Consider the following 16613-nt stretch of genomic DNA (forward strand, 5'->3'; position numbering starts at 1 on the left):
TCGTGATCAGTTTCGTCATTTCATTTTATCAAATGCCTGATCAGGATGTAATCGCGAGGCCGTCAAATCCCTATCCAGCGTATCAAGCCACCATTATTTCGGCCGGCTTTTTGGTTGCTTACCATTGACTTCAATGTTCAGACCAATATTGGTAAGTGAATTCTCGTTAGCGTGAATTACGTGACCACACCATCGAAAACGCCTCTCTTGCAGTTTTTTCACGATCGGTGCAAACCCATATCGATCGGAGATATTCTCATTTCAGACGTGATCAAAACGTGTCACGCCACCAGCGCAATGCAACATCTTCGTCCCCATAACCGTAAGACCCGTTCATTATCTTTTATAGTCGGCTAACAGTCAGAACTATAGAGAGCGGCAGACGGACAACATTAGAGTAAATTTTAGATTTGGGACGTACGCTGATACGTCGATCATAGAGAACACCAGTTGTGAAATGCCACTTCATCCAGGTAGCGTTAACGCGTGAAGCAATTTCATTACGCAGTTCTCTATTGGCTGATAGCATTGACTCGAGATATTTAAATCGCTGAGTTTTGGCAAACGCAGTAACCTGCCCCTCCAGATATTTAAATCGCTCTGTTCTGGCAATGGCAGTAACCTGTCCAGAACTGAGCGATTTCAATATCTCGGGTCAATGTTATAAGCCAATGGAGAACTACGTTATGCTCCTCACATAGGGAACATCGAAGTCGATGGTAAACGACCAAAAGGCAGACCTAAGCAACGGTGGCTTGATACGCTGGATGGGGATTTGAAAGCGTCGAGATTGCACCCAGATCAGGCATTCGATAGAGCCAAATGGCGAAGCCGATCACGACGAGCCGACCCCGCTTGTGAACGGGACAAAGGCTGAAGAAAAAGAAGAAGAAGTTACGTATTAACATATTTGTTGAAAGAAAAGGACTTGGTGCATGTGAACAAACTTCGATGTTTGTGAACAAAAGGAACCATCTGAACAAATTATTTTCGTTTATTATGGTTGGTTTGCAAATTTACATGAAAACGGAAGGACATTAGAAGATTATTCTTAGATAAACATTGAGAGCACGTTAGGTAATTACACTTTCAGATAACGCTGGATAAGGATCCGTTGCATGCAGCAATCTGTTCAAATAAAGCCTGAAAGGATCGGACGTTGCAAATATTGAAATCCATCCAACTATGTACATAATTATTTGACACATAAATAAACGAAGCCTCGTTAGTTTTAATTCAATCTTGGTAGTAGAACTCAAGACTAAAGACGCCTAATACGATATTGTTTGATTTCGAGTAAGAAATTAACGACTAAAACTTGGTAAGAAACTTTCCTTTTAAATAGACCTTCATGTTCTAAGCGCCAAAATTGTTTTAACAGAAAAAGGATCAAAAACCCACATAGCTGTATGAATAAAGGGTACCGCTCCTCTAAACAGAAGAGGCAAGTTGTTAATTTAAAAACAAAAATGGAAATAATTAATCGTTTGAATGAAGGAGAGAGAGCTGCGCAAATTGCTGTTTCCTTAGAATTGAAGGCATGTGCTATCAGACAGATAAAAAGGAATGTGGAAAAAATTCGCGAGCATATTAAGGCGGTCATTTCTTCGCCAGGAAGTACCATAACAACAAAACACCGACCCTTTGTCGGAATCAGAGGAACATATCAATTTCAACTGGACTCATCCAAGAAAAGGTGAAGAGTTTGTTCAATACCCTCAGAAGTGAAAACGAAACCTCCGAATTTAATGCAAGTCGAGGATGGTTCGGTAAGTTTAGATTAAGATTTGGTCTGCATAATATAAAATTGAGTGGAGAAGCGGCTAGTGCTGATTATGAAGTAGTATTATTAATGAGCGATACCATAACCGTCAAGTTGTGGATAAAATCCGGCTCAATAGGTTACGGTGGGCGGGTCACTTAATCCGTATGGATGAGGATGATCCCACCCGGAAAGTCTATAAAGACAATATCTATGGTAGAAAAAGAAGACGAGGCAGACCCTGCCTGAGATGGAGCGATGGCGTAGGTCAGGACGCCAGACAGCTTTTAGGGATATCGAATTGGTGGACCTCGGCGCCAAACCGGGATGTCTGAAGTTCCTTATTAAGGCAGGCCTAGACCGGATACCGGCTGTTGCGCCGTTGATGATGATGATTATTAATGAGAGCGGTTACAGCCCGAGACAAGTTATTAATGTCGATGAGACTGGAATTTACTGGCGTTTACCATCACGTACATTTATTTCCAACGAAGAAGCTACAACACCAGGCTTCAAAGTATCCAAAGTCAGGCTTACACTTGTTTCTACTGGTGCACCATTCGGAAAATCCAAGGGCCTTAAACAAGATTTCGAAAACCATGCTGTCAGTTGTTTGGAAACATAATAAAAAGGCTTGGGTAACTTCGGCGTTATTCACTGAATGGTTTAGAAATGAATTTTCTCCAGGAGTCCAAAAATACTGTATGAGGAACAACTTATCGCACAAGGTTTTGCTATTAGTCGATAATGCTCCTGGACATCCTGCAACTCTCAACCAAAGCGATGAAAATGTGAAAGCGGTCTTCCTACCCTTTCCTACCACCAAAGTGTAATTACTACCTTTAAAGTATACTATCTGCGTCGAACTTTCAGGCAGTTGGTGGAACGTTTAGACGATATAATAGCATTGGATAAAGATAGGCAATTATCAATTAAAGAAATCGGGATAAATTTTGATATTCCCAAGGCTATTGAAAATATCGAAGCTTCTTGGAAAAAGGTAGGGACACAATGAACAAAGCCTGGCGTAAAATCTGGCCAGAAGCACTTGAGTCTCCTTCTGGCATTGATATCGACAGCGATTCAGAAATCAACAGAGAAATTCTTGAGATTTCGAAAACTATAGGCTTTGACGAAATCGATGAAGAGGATATATTTGACGTAATTAATACTCCTGAAGTGCCATTTTCCAACGATGAATTGTTGAATATTGTAACAGATGACACAGAATTGATACAACAAAAGAGTTTCCAACCAAACAAATTTACAAATTTTTGGAACACATTGAGAAGGTGCTGGAGTATTTGGAGGATGATCGAGACAATGAAGGAATACAGATGGTGTCCTTTTCAATAAGTAAAAGTGTTGAATGTTATCGGGGATTGTACAAATCGAGAAAGTTTAAAGCAAGTCAGACAACTTTAACTAAATTTTTCAAACCGTCAACATCTGGGACAGCTTCTCAACTGCAAACCTCAGCAGAGATTCATCGCGATTTGTCATCAAGTGATAAGGACGAGTATGTATTTCGTACGCTTCGACTTATCACATTTTCAACTTATAACGCATTTTCATGGAACCAATTAATGTGATAAGTCACTTAATGAAGGTAAACAACAGCAAAGACACCATATTTTTCCCGCAGTTTGGTCGTTTTTTGTGCTTACTGTACTTACGTTCCACATAACTTCTCCTTCTGCGTTTTGTGTGCCTTTTAGCAAAACGTAAACATTAGCTTGACATCTTGCCGCAACATATGATCAGGAGTCAAATCCTCCAGCTTTATTCGCGCTGACCGTGGGACTGCAAAAATGACCCTTTCGTTATCCAATGAAGTGGTGGAGGGTCTCAAGGGACTCGGTGTTGAAATCGGTATAGAACTAAGCAAAAAACTTATTGCCAACGCCGTCAAGCTAGCACTCTATTCGGATGCAAGTGAGTTCAAGTTTTGTCTATTTTTGAAGTTCTTACTACGCTTACCATCCCCCAGACATTCCGTCGAATCCTGAAATATACGCTACCAACCCTGCTTTTGCGAAACAAAGCGAGTATGCAGTCGTCACAGTTTTATTCCTAGCCACGAAGTATGGATACGATTCACAAAAACTACGAAATCTGCTTGAACAACACGGACTGGTGGCGGCAGTCTTGGAAGAGATCGTTAAAGTTTACGACACCAACAAGAAGGATTTGCTTATAAACAATTTGAAAATTGGACATTCCCTGCCACACATTACGGACGCAGAGTGGAGACTCACGTGCGATGTGAAATCGTCAGCTTCGGACAAAGGCTCCGGGGATTTAACATATAGAATCAGCTTAGGCCGATATAGGGAGAAAACTGGGGAAAGGGAGTCGACCGTTGAATTCGTTTGTAATCCGGAGGAGTTGCAATCATTCATTGGCAGACTGAAGGAAATTGAAAGGCATTGTGAAAAGATATCAGCACCAAAGTAGGAATCGATCCAAATGGGAAAACTCCCGGCTTCAAGGCGCCCCAATGCCGAACGTAGTTCATGATATTCGGTGAATTCTGAAAATTTCATACTGAAGATTTCGTTTTAAGGCATATTTTAAGGTTACTGATCCTAAATACAGTATCTAAATGGCAATATCGATTTCAAAGCCTTTCTGTTGTCCTTTTCCAACCCGCTAATGTAGAACTGATTTACAGCCGAAGATTCAGTTTCTCAGGTTGAATAAAACCCCATCAGAGTCGTTGAGATAGGATACAACCTGCTACTAACTTGCGTGGAATTACGTTTTGTTGAAAATGTTTGATCGGCTGCTGCTGAGGTGCTGGTTATAGCCTTTCAAGTACTTGATCAAGTATTTTTTTCAATTCACTACAGAAGCTAAGGTAATAAACTTAAGCTTGTCAAATATGAACTAAAGTATGCGTATTTAACTATACTAACGATTTCAATCGAAAAAGAAATCCAGACATATCACACACAATATAATAAATCCAATTTGGTTTTTTCTTGATTATAATAATAATCGTTGGCGCAACAATCCATAATGGATCAGGGCCTTGAATTGTGTTAGAGCACTTCATTCAAGACCGTAACGGTACACTAGGAGGCAATGTGGTCAGCATTGCGCTCTTTTCTTGATTAGAAAATCATTTTCCTGATCAGCTGATTATTTTTGAATGTTTCCTTTTCCAACCGTTCCACTGATAGTGTACCTGTCAAGAAAGTTTTACTGATCGTTTATAACCTCAAAGCGTTTTCGGGATTGTTATTTTCTTAAACGTTTTCAGCAAAAAAATATCGAAATGGATCGGAAAAATAGGAAGCGTCGATCACAAGAGGCCCGAAATATTAAAATTGAATTCGAAACCATGCTCATAATGGAAGTCGAAAGCCGTCAATGCTTATATGCAAAAGACAAAGAAGATTACAAAAATAAAACGAAGCGCGAAGACGCGTGGAAGGACATCTCCAGCATTCTAAATAGAAGTGGTAGGTAGATTATTATTATTAAGTGGATTTAAACACTTAAAAACTTTATAAAAGTTTCAGAATGTCAATCGAAATGGAATATACTTCGAGACAGTTTTCGCGGCTACTATCATTCGTTATGCAATACTCCAAGTGGATCGGGGGCAACAGAGACCGTAAAATGGGCACACTTCAAAGCGATGATGTTTTTGATTCCATATATTCGTGTGCCAGAAGAGTAAATGGTTTTCTGCTTCGTTCAATCAAATATTTATTTTTTATCTTCCCTAGTGATTGTGGGAATTACTCGAACAACTCGCCAGAACTATCCGCTAATACGATTTTGCAAAGGGAAGACAACTCTCATGACTCCGAATACCACCAACCAGGCAATTTGTTTGCAAATAATAATAGCAAAAGAAAGAGAGATTGTTTCGACGAATCACTCGAAAAAGTGCTGCAAGCAATCGAAAATACAACTACCAAAAAATCAATAGAAAGTTTTTTCGAAAGTATTATTGAAACTATCGATAGCCTCCCGAAGATCCGCCTACTCGAATTTCAAATGGATGTCCTGGAACTTATATGCAACAAATACACCGATGCGTAATTTTTATGCATCGGTGAAACTTTGATGTTTTTTATCAATGTCTAAAACAAAATTCATTGAAATAAAAACACAATATTCCAATACATAGTCGTACTATTTATTATGTCATACATAAATTCGAAACAGTTGAAACCAATTGTCGTACATAAACTCTATACATGACTGTATTGAAAAGGTAGATTGCCTTCGTTGATGAACCATTCTGCAAAAGAATTTCTAATTATGACCGCAGTTGACACAGGTTGGGCCATCCTTGCTTCGTAGTTAACGTAAGCGCTTGGATCATGAGTTTGTACTTCTCGTATATTTTTTTTCAATTCTTTCATATTAAGTTTAATATAGTTGTGCAAAATGCAACAACATAAGACTATCAGTTTCCCCAGTGCTGGCTGAACCTCAAGGGATTTCAATAGTATCCGCCATGTATGCGCTAACATTCTGAATGCACTCTCTACGAGCCTTCTAGCCCTAGACAACCTAGATGAAGTAAATGGTCAATTTGATATTATTATGTAATTTATATATTAATACCTGTAATTAAATATTCTTTCACTCGTTGGTAGATAATTCCCGGAATATGGAGTCAGCAAATTATACGACAATCCGAATGCCTCATCTCCCACAAGAACAAATGGTTGTGGTGTTTGTGTTCCAGGTAGGCAACGATCAGCGGGAACTTTCAGTTGTTGGGGGCACTGCTTCCATGCCTTGCCAAAGTTAGATGCAGCAAATACGCTTGGATCCGCGTTGGAGCCATGAGCACCAATAGTAACCATTACAAACTTATAAGATGCATCCACTACTGCCATTAGTATGTTGGAAAAGAATTTTTTGTAGTTGAAGTCCATGCTTCCAAAATTATTTGGAGCGAACATTTGGATATGTTTCCCATCAACTGCCCCTAGGCAGTTTGGGAAATTCCATTTTTGTAAAAATTCATCAGATATTTTCATCCAGCTGGACAAATTTTGTTTGGGCATCACTATTTCCTCCTATTTACAATTAATAGCTTTTACGGTTTGCATTATGGACTTTCTAACAGTCGCTCGACCCATGTTGAAACGAAAAGCAAGGTCTGCGAAACTCGCTCCGGTGGCCAAAAATCTAAATAGGAATCTGATTGTTTTTACTACAGAATATTTGAACTTTAACATACGAACCTTAGAGTAAGTACTAATTTCTCCTTTGAAGAAATGAAGTCGCGTCTATAATTTAATACCGATGGTCGAATCAATGGATCAATTTTTTGGAGAAGAAGGTTAAATGCACTTCGACTCATACGGAAGTATTCAAAAAATTTCATGGGGTATTTCACCAATCTGTTTATTAACGTGAAATATTCACCGTATTTTCTTCTTTCCATATTTAGCGGATGTACTTGATACTTTCTGGCTCTTTTATATTTTCTTCGAAAACAACAGAGAATTGCTAAGTACATTAAATATTTTCTCCTATTTTGTACTCGCATATTGATTTTCCTTTGTACTTTTCACTAGGTACTTGGAACCACAACAGTTCTTTTCAACTGACAGAAAATTGACAAGCTATAACCGGCATTCAAGTAAAATGATCAACAATTGCACTTTTCCATTTGTTCCAGAAATTTTTGTCAAGTTCTTGAAAGGCTATAACCAGCGCCTAAGTTTCATGGGTTTAAAATCTACAATCAAAATGGAAACATTTTAGCCACTGTGGCCCGTTATTCCTCCTTACGGGAGCAGCGATATCCGCACATAATTGGCAACTATTTCAGGAATTTGATTATCCTCCAATGTTCTATCTGCCCGCAAATTGAAGTCCAGATACATTCAGCAGCAAGGAAAACTTCGAATCCTTCTTTATCCTGTAAAGAGGGGTAGAATCTTTAATGAATCTGTTCCGACAGTCGGGCGGCATTATCAGCACTAAATGGCAACGACAACAACATATGAAGTTGTCATCAGGTGCTGCTGAAACTTGGCCGACTGAACGAAACATTCCTGATGTGGGTGCCGGGGCACTCTAACATGGCCGGTAATGATGAGGCAGCAAGACTGGCTCGTCTAATGTCTAGATCCACAATGGTGGGGCCAGAACCAGCTCTTGGAATCCGACCATCTACTGTCAAGTCTTCTCTGAAGGGTGAGATTGCAAGGATTCACGCAACCGAGTGGAGAAATTTGGACTCTTGCCGGCAAGCGAAAATCCTTGTGAAAGAGCCTAGGGCAACTAGAGCGGCATTTTTGTTGTCCCTTAAGAAGTGGGGCACGAAAACCCTAGTAGGGCTTTTAACGGAACACTGCTCCTTAAACTACCATATGAAATAGATTGGGCTAGTGGTTTCGGCTATATGCAGCCATTGTGAGGAGGAGGCGGCCCTGCACTTTTTATGCAACTGCCCGGCATCCTCAGATCTCAGACGAAGATACCTTGGCAATGTTTTCTTCAATGAAGAATCTGCACACTCTCTGCCTCTGGAGAATGTTCTCAGATTCGCTAAAGCCTGCGAACACCGTAGGCGGGAAGCAATTGAATAGGCAATTTACGTGGATAGTACAGTGGGCCTAACAATGGCCTGAGTGCTCGGAGCTGCGGCTAAACTAAACTAGTGAGAGATGAACTGCTTTTTTTCACCTCGAAGGAATCGGCGGTTCGTGCGAGAAGGCCGGAAACTTGTGCGCTGGCCTCGTGCCAAGCGACGGCGGCAGCACAGTGCTTGGGCGGAGCCGAATTCACCCCGGAAGTGCAGTCGTGGTTCATGCCTCTGATGTGCCGTCACATCACTTCACCCCCAGCCGAAAACACGTGCTTTCAGCTGAGGAACTCAGGACGTGACTCCGCCAACGGAGTTTTCGGGCGAACCTGACGCTTTGCGTGCTCTTTTTTGGAGAGTCCATCGGTTCGGCGAAGGCCTTCAGCCTTGACAAGGAGTCCCACTTGTGACCGCTCCGAATGTCGAACTTGAAGGAGTGCTACCGTTGCTGCAGAGCTATTGAAGTCCCTCTGATTCCAGCGGCTCCCGAAGAGCACCCGCGCCATCTTGAACTGCAAGGCTTCGTGGTCGCTGGGGGTGTTGTTCGCCACGGCCGATAAAGTCCACGAGGTGTACGCACGCCCCGTGGACGTAGTAATCTCTAGAGGCACAGGAAGGAAAGGAACGAATGGTAACGATATTTGCGGACGCAGTCTCGAAGCTTACGGCGGTAGGTATTTTTCGTTTGGGAGGTAGATCTCGATCGCAGTCACGGTCGTGGTCTGCTTCCCGAAAAGGGCGTTTAGGTAGTCGCACGCCGGGATCCCCATCGGCCTCGACGATTTGCTGATGACACCGTAAATACGCAGCTCAAGGGCCTAAATAATAACAAAAAAACTAGACAGGCTGGGTACCTCGGCGACGGCTACCCAAAGCGCAGTACCAGACGCAGATTTCATCAATAAATTGAAGTTCAGATAGCAAAGAACCACTTTTCTACATTCAACAGTAAGAAAAACTTCGTATTCTTCTTTATCCTGTAAAGAGAAATAGAACCGTTAGTGGGAAATGAATTGCTTTTTTCCACCTCAAAGCAATCTCGTCTGCACACGCCGGCAGTCCGTACGAGAAGGCCGGCCTCGTGCCAAGCCGCCAGCTGCCGTGGAGGCGAATTCACCCCGGCAATGTAGTCGTAGTTCATGCCTCCGTTGTGACGCCATAATATCTTTAGAGTACTATACTGTACCTGCTCCTATCTGTTAGATCGCCCCTAGGTGTTATGCCGGGACTTTTTCTAAATTTTCAATATTTAGAATAAAGCCTTCACTTCCTATTTCTTTCCTTTACTCTGTGCAACTCATTTTCCTCTTTAATATTTGTTAGTCGCTTGGTAGCAACCTTATTTCTTGTTGCTTGAATTGTGCTCTTATTTCTTCTTCGTTCTCTTTTTTTTAGCAAATTTCGGTGAGCCCTCAGTTCCCGTGAATGCTACTTCGATAACGAAACAGATGTTGTAATCCCATACTTCATACTGCTGACTTATTGTATGTTCTTCCAAAATTCACTTCAGTCAGTATGAGAATGGTACCTTACATAATAATTTTCATCCCGGCCTGAATTGCTAACGCCAGGTGCGTGTGATAGGTGCCGAATAATGATACAATCCTTTGCTTTACCTTCCCCAAATTCCAAAAGAGTGAATCGCCGTTAAAAATCCATAATCTGTGATGAAGGAATGAGTGCACCTCAATTGCAGCGACACTGTTTTTCAGCAGCTCTTCCAGAAAATCCTGTCTCTTTGGAGGTAACACAACCCAGAGACAAGAAAGTAATACCCGATACTGCTAAGAGTGGCTTGAACTATATCGACTAGTTACTTGTCCCAAAATTTCTTTAAAAATAATAATAATCGTTGGCGCAACAATCCAATTGGATCAGGACCTTGAAGTGTGTTAGAACAATTCATTCAAGACCAGAACGATACACTACAGTACACTGTAGGAGGCAATGTGGTCAGCATTGCGCTCGCCAGAGATTATTACGCTGATTTGACTCAGGTACTCATTCACAGCTGAGTCGACTGGTATCTGAGGTCAAATGACGATACAAAGTGAAGTAATATTTGAACCGCGACCTTCCGTACGACAGCCTTGTGCTCTAACCACTTAGCTATTGGGATACTCTTTCTTTAATAGTTGACATAAATTCCTTCGGGGTGTAATGCATATATGTACCACACTTTTCGGTTTCTGCCAATGCGCTTTAGTTATCCGAGAAGTTTACTATGCCATGTAGCTCTACAGTAACCCACTCGTCAGTCATCCTAGGATAATTAATTTCATTGCATGGCAAAGCCTGCCTGCCAATTTGGCCTTCTGATCAAAATGTCTACAAGAAGGCAACATGACGAACTTTACCGAAAACGAAATAGGACTAGTATCGAGAACAGAAGCCTGTCCCGGCGAGTTGCAATTTGCAAGTCAGATTGCTCCGAGATTTCACATTTACCTGTTCGATCGAACTTTCAAAATGTTCATTACTAGTATTGGTGGAAGGACAGTGCCCTTCCATCCCGCATCGGTGACTTTATCCAATGATTCGTCGACATTCTACAGTTACTGCGATCCGACTGACTTACAGAAATGCCCTTTTTTTCGGTGATACTTTAGATTGATTCCGCCAATAATTTAGAAGATCTGGCTGGTTAGATGCTCGAACCGAGCTTAGGAATCAGTTGTCTGATATTGGTCTTCAAGAATGGATCTGAATCTGCACACTAAGCTCAAAGCCGTTTGCAGAATTATTGCGAAATGTACACAATGGAAGCAGTAACAGCATCATCGACCTGACACTTCATAAAAGGGCTGACTTGAATAGAACTCAAATTTCAATCCTGAGACAACTGGACGGTTGGGTCAAATATTTAAATAGCCAAGTAAATTACTTGATTGTTTCCAGGGCAGTTATCACTCTTGTCGTAGTTGATGGGATGCACAGCGTTACGACTGTAACTTTTATTGTACATGCAAAAGTATTGCACCTATGAATATTAGCAATACGATTTTGTGCTTTGCACATTTGTTTATCGAAACGATCGATCCAATAATGCATTTTTTTTTATGGCAAAATGAAACATTTTCATTGTGAACTTAATTTGCATTTGAGAGGATTTTTTCCTCAGAGCTAGTTGTACTGTTATGCACCCTTTTGTATCGGCTCAACAAACAAAGTGAGTGTGTCGAAAAGGGTCATATTTCCCGTCACTAGTGCCTTTGAATGTTGTCGTTTTTGGCGTTGCCTTCATTAATGTGAAGCCCAAAATCTCGCGTTGTCTGTTCGATCTGGATGAAGGCAGCTTGCATGCCACGCGTCATTCACCTCCTTATGTTTGCTTCATCAGTCTAGGCCAGAAATTGAGTTGAATTCAAGTGGCACTCTCCTCATCGTCGTAGATCACTTTTTGCAAAACTAAGTTATAAAGGATGTATGATAGGGCACCTTAGGTCGTTAATCATGGTAAAGAGTTTCGAGAATAATTTTGCCGCTTTTATCTCGCTCAAGGATCAGGGTAAGCCTAGTCAGTGTTACAAATTTTGCCGGAATATTGAGTTCTCTCTCAACTGTGCCGCGTTTTACACTGGTCAAGTTATCCTAACAGTGTAGTCAATGGAAACGTAATGCAACTGTTATCTATATTCGAACAGTTTTTTCATCAACTATCCCAGAAAGAAAACTCGTTGCTGATTCGCCTCGAGTGAAGCTTCTTTGATTTGGTCCTGTAAATCAATTTTATAGCTTATATGCGCCAGATTTGGCGTCAAATAATACGCAACAGCTGTCTCTACTTCGCACTTCTAATCAGCTGGCCCCAATCATAGACGATAGGATCTCAAGATTGATTGATATCAGAGCCACGGTAGGTTGTTTTTGACTCCTGCCGAAAATTACAATGAACGTCAGTATTAAGACAGCCAATAGAAGTACCCTTTCGGCAGAGGGCATAGTCACACCGCGTATTTTCTTATTCCAAGGTTCAGGAAGAATTGTTACCTTCGCGTTAATTTTGTGCATCGAAGTCAGTTGCCTTTTCTTATCTTATATAAAATACAAGCCATCCTCATTGGCAGTGTTATGCCCTTCTAAATAAAAGGCTATTTTAAGTAGTTTTAGTACAGAATCAACGAAGCACACCATCAAAGTTTTTTTTTTTTTCTTCAGCCTTTGTCCTGTTCACAAGCGGGGTCGGCTCGTCGTGATCGGTTTCGCCATTTGGCTCTATCGAATGCCTGATCTGGGTGCAATCTCGAGGCTTTCAAATCCCCATCCAGCGTATCAAGCCACCGTTGCTTAGGTCTGCCTTTTGGTCGTTTACCATCGACTTCGATGTTCAGACCAATCTTGGCAAGTGAATTCTCGTTTGCACGAATTGCGTGACCATACCATCGAAGACGCCTCTCTCGCAACTTTTCCACGATCGGTGCAACCCCATAACGATCGCGGATATCCTCATTTCGGATGTGATCTAAACGTGTGACGCCACTAGTCCAACGTAGCATCTTCGTCTCCATTACCGTGAGACGCCGTTCATTGTCTTTTATGGTCAGCCAACACTTAGAACCATAGAGAGCGATTGGACGGACGACATTGCGATATATTTTAGATTTGAGACGTTCGTTGATACGTCGATCACTAAGGACACCAGTTGTGGAACGCCACTTCTTCCAGGTTGCGTTAATGCGTGAAGCATATTCATAACGCAGTTCTCCATTGGCTGATAGCGTTGACCCGAGGTATTTAAATCGCTCAGTTCTGGGCAGATCACTGCCGCTGACAGTGATTGTGCCTGTTTCATGGGGATCGGTCGTCAAAAATTCAGTTTTGTTTAAATGCAATCTGAGACCGTGTTGCATGAGGCGATCATTCCATTTTTGAACAAGTTGCTCGAGATCATTTTTGCTATCCGATGCTAGGAAAACATCATCTGCATAAAGCAGTGTATAGGGCGCTGGACGTTGGATATCCCGTGTGACGGTGTCCATAACAAGGACAAAGAGGAGTGGTGAGAGGGCACTTCCTTGATGAACTCCAACAGAGACACGAAGCGGTTTTGATACACCCGCCATACTTCGAACTTTACTTTTCGGATCGTGGTAGAGCAATTGAACCCAGCGCACGAGTTCTTCTGGCACGAAGTGTTGTCGTAAAGCATAACAGATGAGTTCGTGTGGTACACGGTCAAACGCTTTCTCTAGATCCAGAAAGGCAATGTAAAGAGGGCGATGCTTCTCACGGTGTTTCTCCATGAGTAACCGCGCAGCGTGTATTGCGTCAGTAGTTCCGCAGTTCTTGACAAATCCGGCTTGATTCACGGTTACTTCAACGATTTCGCGAATACGGTTGTCAAGAATGCATTCAAAAATCTTCATGGTATGAGAAAGTAACTGGATCGGACGGTAATTTGAACATTCTGCTGGGCTACCTTTCTTTTTCCATATTGGAACAGTGGTACTTTCTTGCCAGTCAGATGGTGTTCTTTCTTCCTAAATAACCCGGTTAAAGAATTCACTGAGCCACAGTGTTGGGTCCCAGCTCTTCGCTTTCCAGAGCTCAGATGCGATGTCGTCAGGTCCTGTTGCTTTCCCCGATTTCATTTGTTTTATTGCGTCCTCGACTTCAGTTGCGCTGACTGGTGGAACTGCTCCAAATGTCGGCAATGATTGTGAAAGTGGAGGATGAGCAAATTCTTCAGTTGAAATCTGCTCGAAGTATTCTCGCAATCTATCCGTTGCGGCTCGATGGTTGGTAAGCAAAGTACCGTTCTTGTCATTAACACAACAGAAATGTTCGATATTCTGTGTGCGTTCATCACGGCTTTTAGCAAGTCGATACAGATCTCTCTCGCCATCCCGAGTGTCCAGTTTATCGTAAAGATTTTTGAAATGGTTCGCTCGGGTGACAGCGACCGCTTTCTTTGCTTCCCGGTTGGCATTCTTATAAATTTGCCAATTAGCAGGCGTTTTATCGTCGAGAAATTTATGGTAGAGGCTTTTCTTTTCACGGACCTTCATTTCAACATCATCATTCCAAAGCCAAGTATCTCGGTTGATGTACCGCTTACCCGGCTTGGTGACCCCGAGGGTTGCAGAGGCCGCTTTGTGGATCGTGTCTTTCATTTGGTTCCATGATTCTTCCACATTCGTAATGGTTGGCAATCGTATGAGTGAGATCGTTTCTTCTTTCTTCTCACCAAATCGCCACCATTTAATGCGCGGCGGGCCAGTGCGTTCCTGACGCCGTTTTATCGGTGGCTGAATTCGCAGGGCAGCAATCAACGGCCGATGTTGAGGTGCGATGGTCTCATAGGGAATGACTTTGCAATCGGTGACAGTGGTAAAATGTTGGCGTCTTATGAGAATATAGTCGATTTGCGTTTTATTGTGCTTCGAAGTCAGTTGCCTTTTCTTATCTTATATAAAATACTAACCATCCCCATTGACAGTGTTATGCCCTTCTAAATAAAAGGCTATTTTAAGTAGTTTTAGTACAGAATCAACGAAGCACACCATCAAAGTCTGTGGCAATAATCCTCTTTTGAGTCCCTCCCGTCATGAAAGTCCTGGGGGAGGGGGGGTTTAACGTGAGTACCTGCCGTGTAGGCATAATCCCATGGTTCTCTTCAGACACAGATTGATTTTGGGACCACAATGAGAGCCCCGACATGCAAGCACAGCGGTCCTGGTTTATACTGAGTGCAGGCTCAGCATTCATACCAGTGGATGCGAGGCCTATCTAACACCTCTGCCGCAGCTAAGGGGTACGGCACCCGAGTTTTTACAGCGCAAATCCACGCTTGAGCTCTGCCCGCTATGTAGGCAAACAACCGGGCCTCCTCTCCTGGAGCATATGCTCTCAGAGGGCCATCCCGGTTCCCATGGTAGATAAGATCCGGTGAGGCTTCGTGGCAGAGCCACTTCAGATGAGTCCCTTGCAGACTCGGGTCTGATCGCCCTCCTCGAGTACGTGGGGACGGCAAGTCCCTCTTGTCATGGAAATCCTCCTCTACGCCGAGGTTATCGCATGCTATTTTAGCTAATTATCGAAAAGTCTTAAAACGCTTGATATTCGCCAGACGGCGTTGTGGTGCAACTCGGTCAAATATAGTTTTTTCTCGAGTCTAGATTTAGAACAAAAGAACGGTAACGTCCTGGCAAATTCTTGCCTATACAGTTCCAGCGCGACCGAGATAGTAGCTGGCGTCCTTGCCGTTTGGGCTCCGCATTACACCTCCAACCATGCAGCGACAGATTACAGTCACCTTCGATCAACACATGCTGCTCTTAAAGCGAAGTAGCTTTCTGTAGAATGCGCGTTGGATCGATGCTGAGAAAAGCCAATTCGTTATCCACTGATTCGTACCAATGCCTGCAAGGAATGAACGATGCACTGAAAAACATACTTCAAAAGAAGCGTCGGTATTGCTTCTCTGAGAATGTTTTATTTCGATCTTTAGTGTTTTGAAAATAAGTCTCTTTTTGTATGCCCTCTCGCAAACCTCCTACTTTTCCAAACCTTTCCTCATGCATTGTAATGTCAGGAAGGGGTTAGGAACCCCTAAAGGCTTCATATCAAAAACAAAAGTTTCGGTATTGAATCCTTAAAGCCGAACTCGAAACACATAAGTTCAGATACCGCGAAATCTAAATAATTATTCACAAGAAAAACTGTCTATAATCCAAACCAGAGCAAAGTGGAAGACCGGCGGCGTGTTGCAAGAGGCTATGACACGGTATTTTTTACGAACGGATCAAAGATGGCCTATGGAGTCGGCGCGGGGTTTTCTCGAATACGCACGGTGTATCCAACTCGTCTGGTCTCCCAGGTTTCGCCAGTGTATTTCAGGCGGAAGTAATGGCGATATTGGAAGTCTGTCGATGGCTGGAGCGTGATTCGAGCCCCAAGCGTAACATAGCCAAGCGGCCATCAAGACCTTGTACTCAATGACGACATCTTCCCGGCTGGTGGGACAGTGCAGAGACGCGCTCAATCATCTGGGCGGCAAGCTCAAGGTCACTCTCATCTGGCTTCCCGGGCATAGGAACATAGAGGGGAATGAGCGGGCTGACGGGTTGGCCAGGCAAGGCTCTGCTCTTAGCAGTCCCTCGGCGAATACAGTCGGTGTTCCGCTGGTGGCTGTCGGGGGCGGAGTCTACTCGCAATACCTAGCAGCCGCGGGCCTGAGATGGCGAAGGATTACTAGCTGTGCCAAGTCAAGAAGAATTTGGCTCGCTTATAACATAGCCCGATCACGAGAGCTCCTGTGCCAGACGCGTGCAAATGCGTCCA

General features: G+C 42.8%; 3 protein-coding genes across 3 annotated transcripts; 2 read left to right on the forward strand and 1 right to left on the reverse strand.

The window, feature by feature from the left end:
• Positions 1 to 3469: 3469 nt before the first annotated feature.
• On the forward strand, positions 3470 to 4380 carry LOC119659250 (COMM domain-containing protein 3). The gene is made up of 2 exons (XM_038067236.1): positions 3470 to 3697; positions 3753 to 4380. Exons 1-2 carry the CDS (start codon positions 3574 to 3576, stop codon positions 4217 to 4219), a joined length of 591 nt encoding a protein of 196 aa, XP_037923164.1. The 5' UTR covers positions 3470 to 3573; the 3' UTR covers positions 4220 to 4380.
• A 673-nt stretch (positions 4381 to 5053) lies between these two features.
• On the forward strand, positions 5054 to 5818 carry LOC119660096. Its single transcript, XM_038068473.1, has 3 exons — positions 5054 to 5229; positions 5284 to 5446; positions 5500 to 5818. The coding sequence occupies exons 1-3, from the start codon at positions 5109 to 5111 to the stop codon at positions 5816 to 5818; spliced, it is 603 nt and encodes a 200-aa protein (XP_037924401.1). The 5' UTR covers positions 5054 to 5108.
• A 152-nt stretch (positions 5819 to 5970) lies between these two features.
• LOC119660097 (protein ALP1-like) lies at positions 5971 to 7447 on the reverse strand. Its single transcript, XM_038068474.1, has 3 exons — positions 6979 to 7447; positions 6350 to 6922; positions 5971 to 6295 (listed from the first exon to the last, which is right to left on the reverse strand). The coding sequence occupies exons 2-3, from the start codon at positions 6796 to 6798 to the stop codon at positions 5971 to 5973; spliced, it is 774 nt and encodes a 257-aa protein (XP_037924402.1). The 5' UTR covers positions 6799 to 6922; positions 6979 to 7447.
• Between the last annotated feature and the right edge of the window lie 9166 nt (positions 7448 to 16613).

This window comes from Hermetia illucens, chromosome 6 (assembly GCF_905115235.1).
Source record: "Hermetia illucens chromosome 6, iHerIll2.2.curated.20191125, whole genome shotgun sequence".
Classification (NCBI taxonomy): Eukaryota; Metazoa; Arthropoda; class Insecta; order Diptera; family Stratiomyidae; genus Hermetia; species Hermetia illucens.

What these genes read in the sequence shown, in the direction of transcription:
- LOC119659250 (XM_038067236.1), top strand. Translation starts at nt 3,574, where the DNA reads ATGACCCTTTCGTTATCCAATGAAGTGGTGGAGGGTCTCAAGGGACTC. An exon ending in AGCACTCTATTCGGATGCAA is followed by an intron (nt 3,698 to 3,752) that starts GTGAGTTCAAGT and finishes ACCATCCCCCAG; the next exon opens with ACATTCCGTCGAATCCTGAA.
- LOC119660096 (XM_038068473.1), top strand. Translation starts at nt 5,109, where the DNA reads ATGCTCATAATGGAAGTCGAAAGCCGTCAATGCTTATATGCAAAAGAC. An exon ending in CAGCATTCTAAATAGAAGTG is followed by an intron (nt 5,230 to 5,283) that starts GTAGGTAGATTA and finishes ACTTTATAAAAG; the next exon opens with TTTCAGAATGTCAATCGAAA. An exon ending in TATATTCGTGTGCCAGAAGA is followed by an intron (nt 5,447 to 5,499) that starts GTAAATGGTTTT and finishes TATCTTCCCTAG; the next exon opens with TGATTGTGGGAATTACTCGA.
- LOC119660097 (XM_038068474.1), bottom strand. Translation starts at nt 6,798, where the DNA reads ATGCCCAAACAAAATTTGTCCAGCTGGATGAAAATATCTGATGAATTT. An exon ending in GAAAGAATATTTAATTACAG is followed by an intron (nt 6,296 to 6,349) that starts GTATTAATATAT and finishes TACTTCATCTAG; the next exon opens with GTTGTCTAGGGCTAGAAGGC.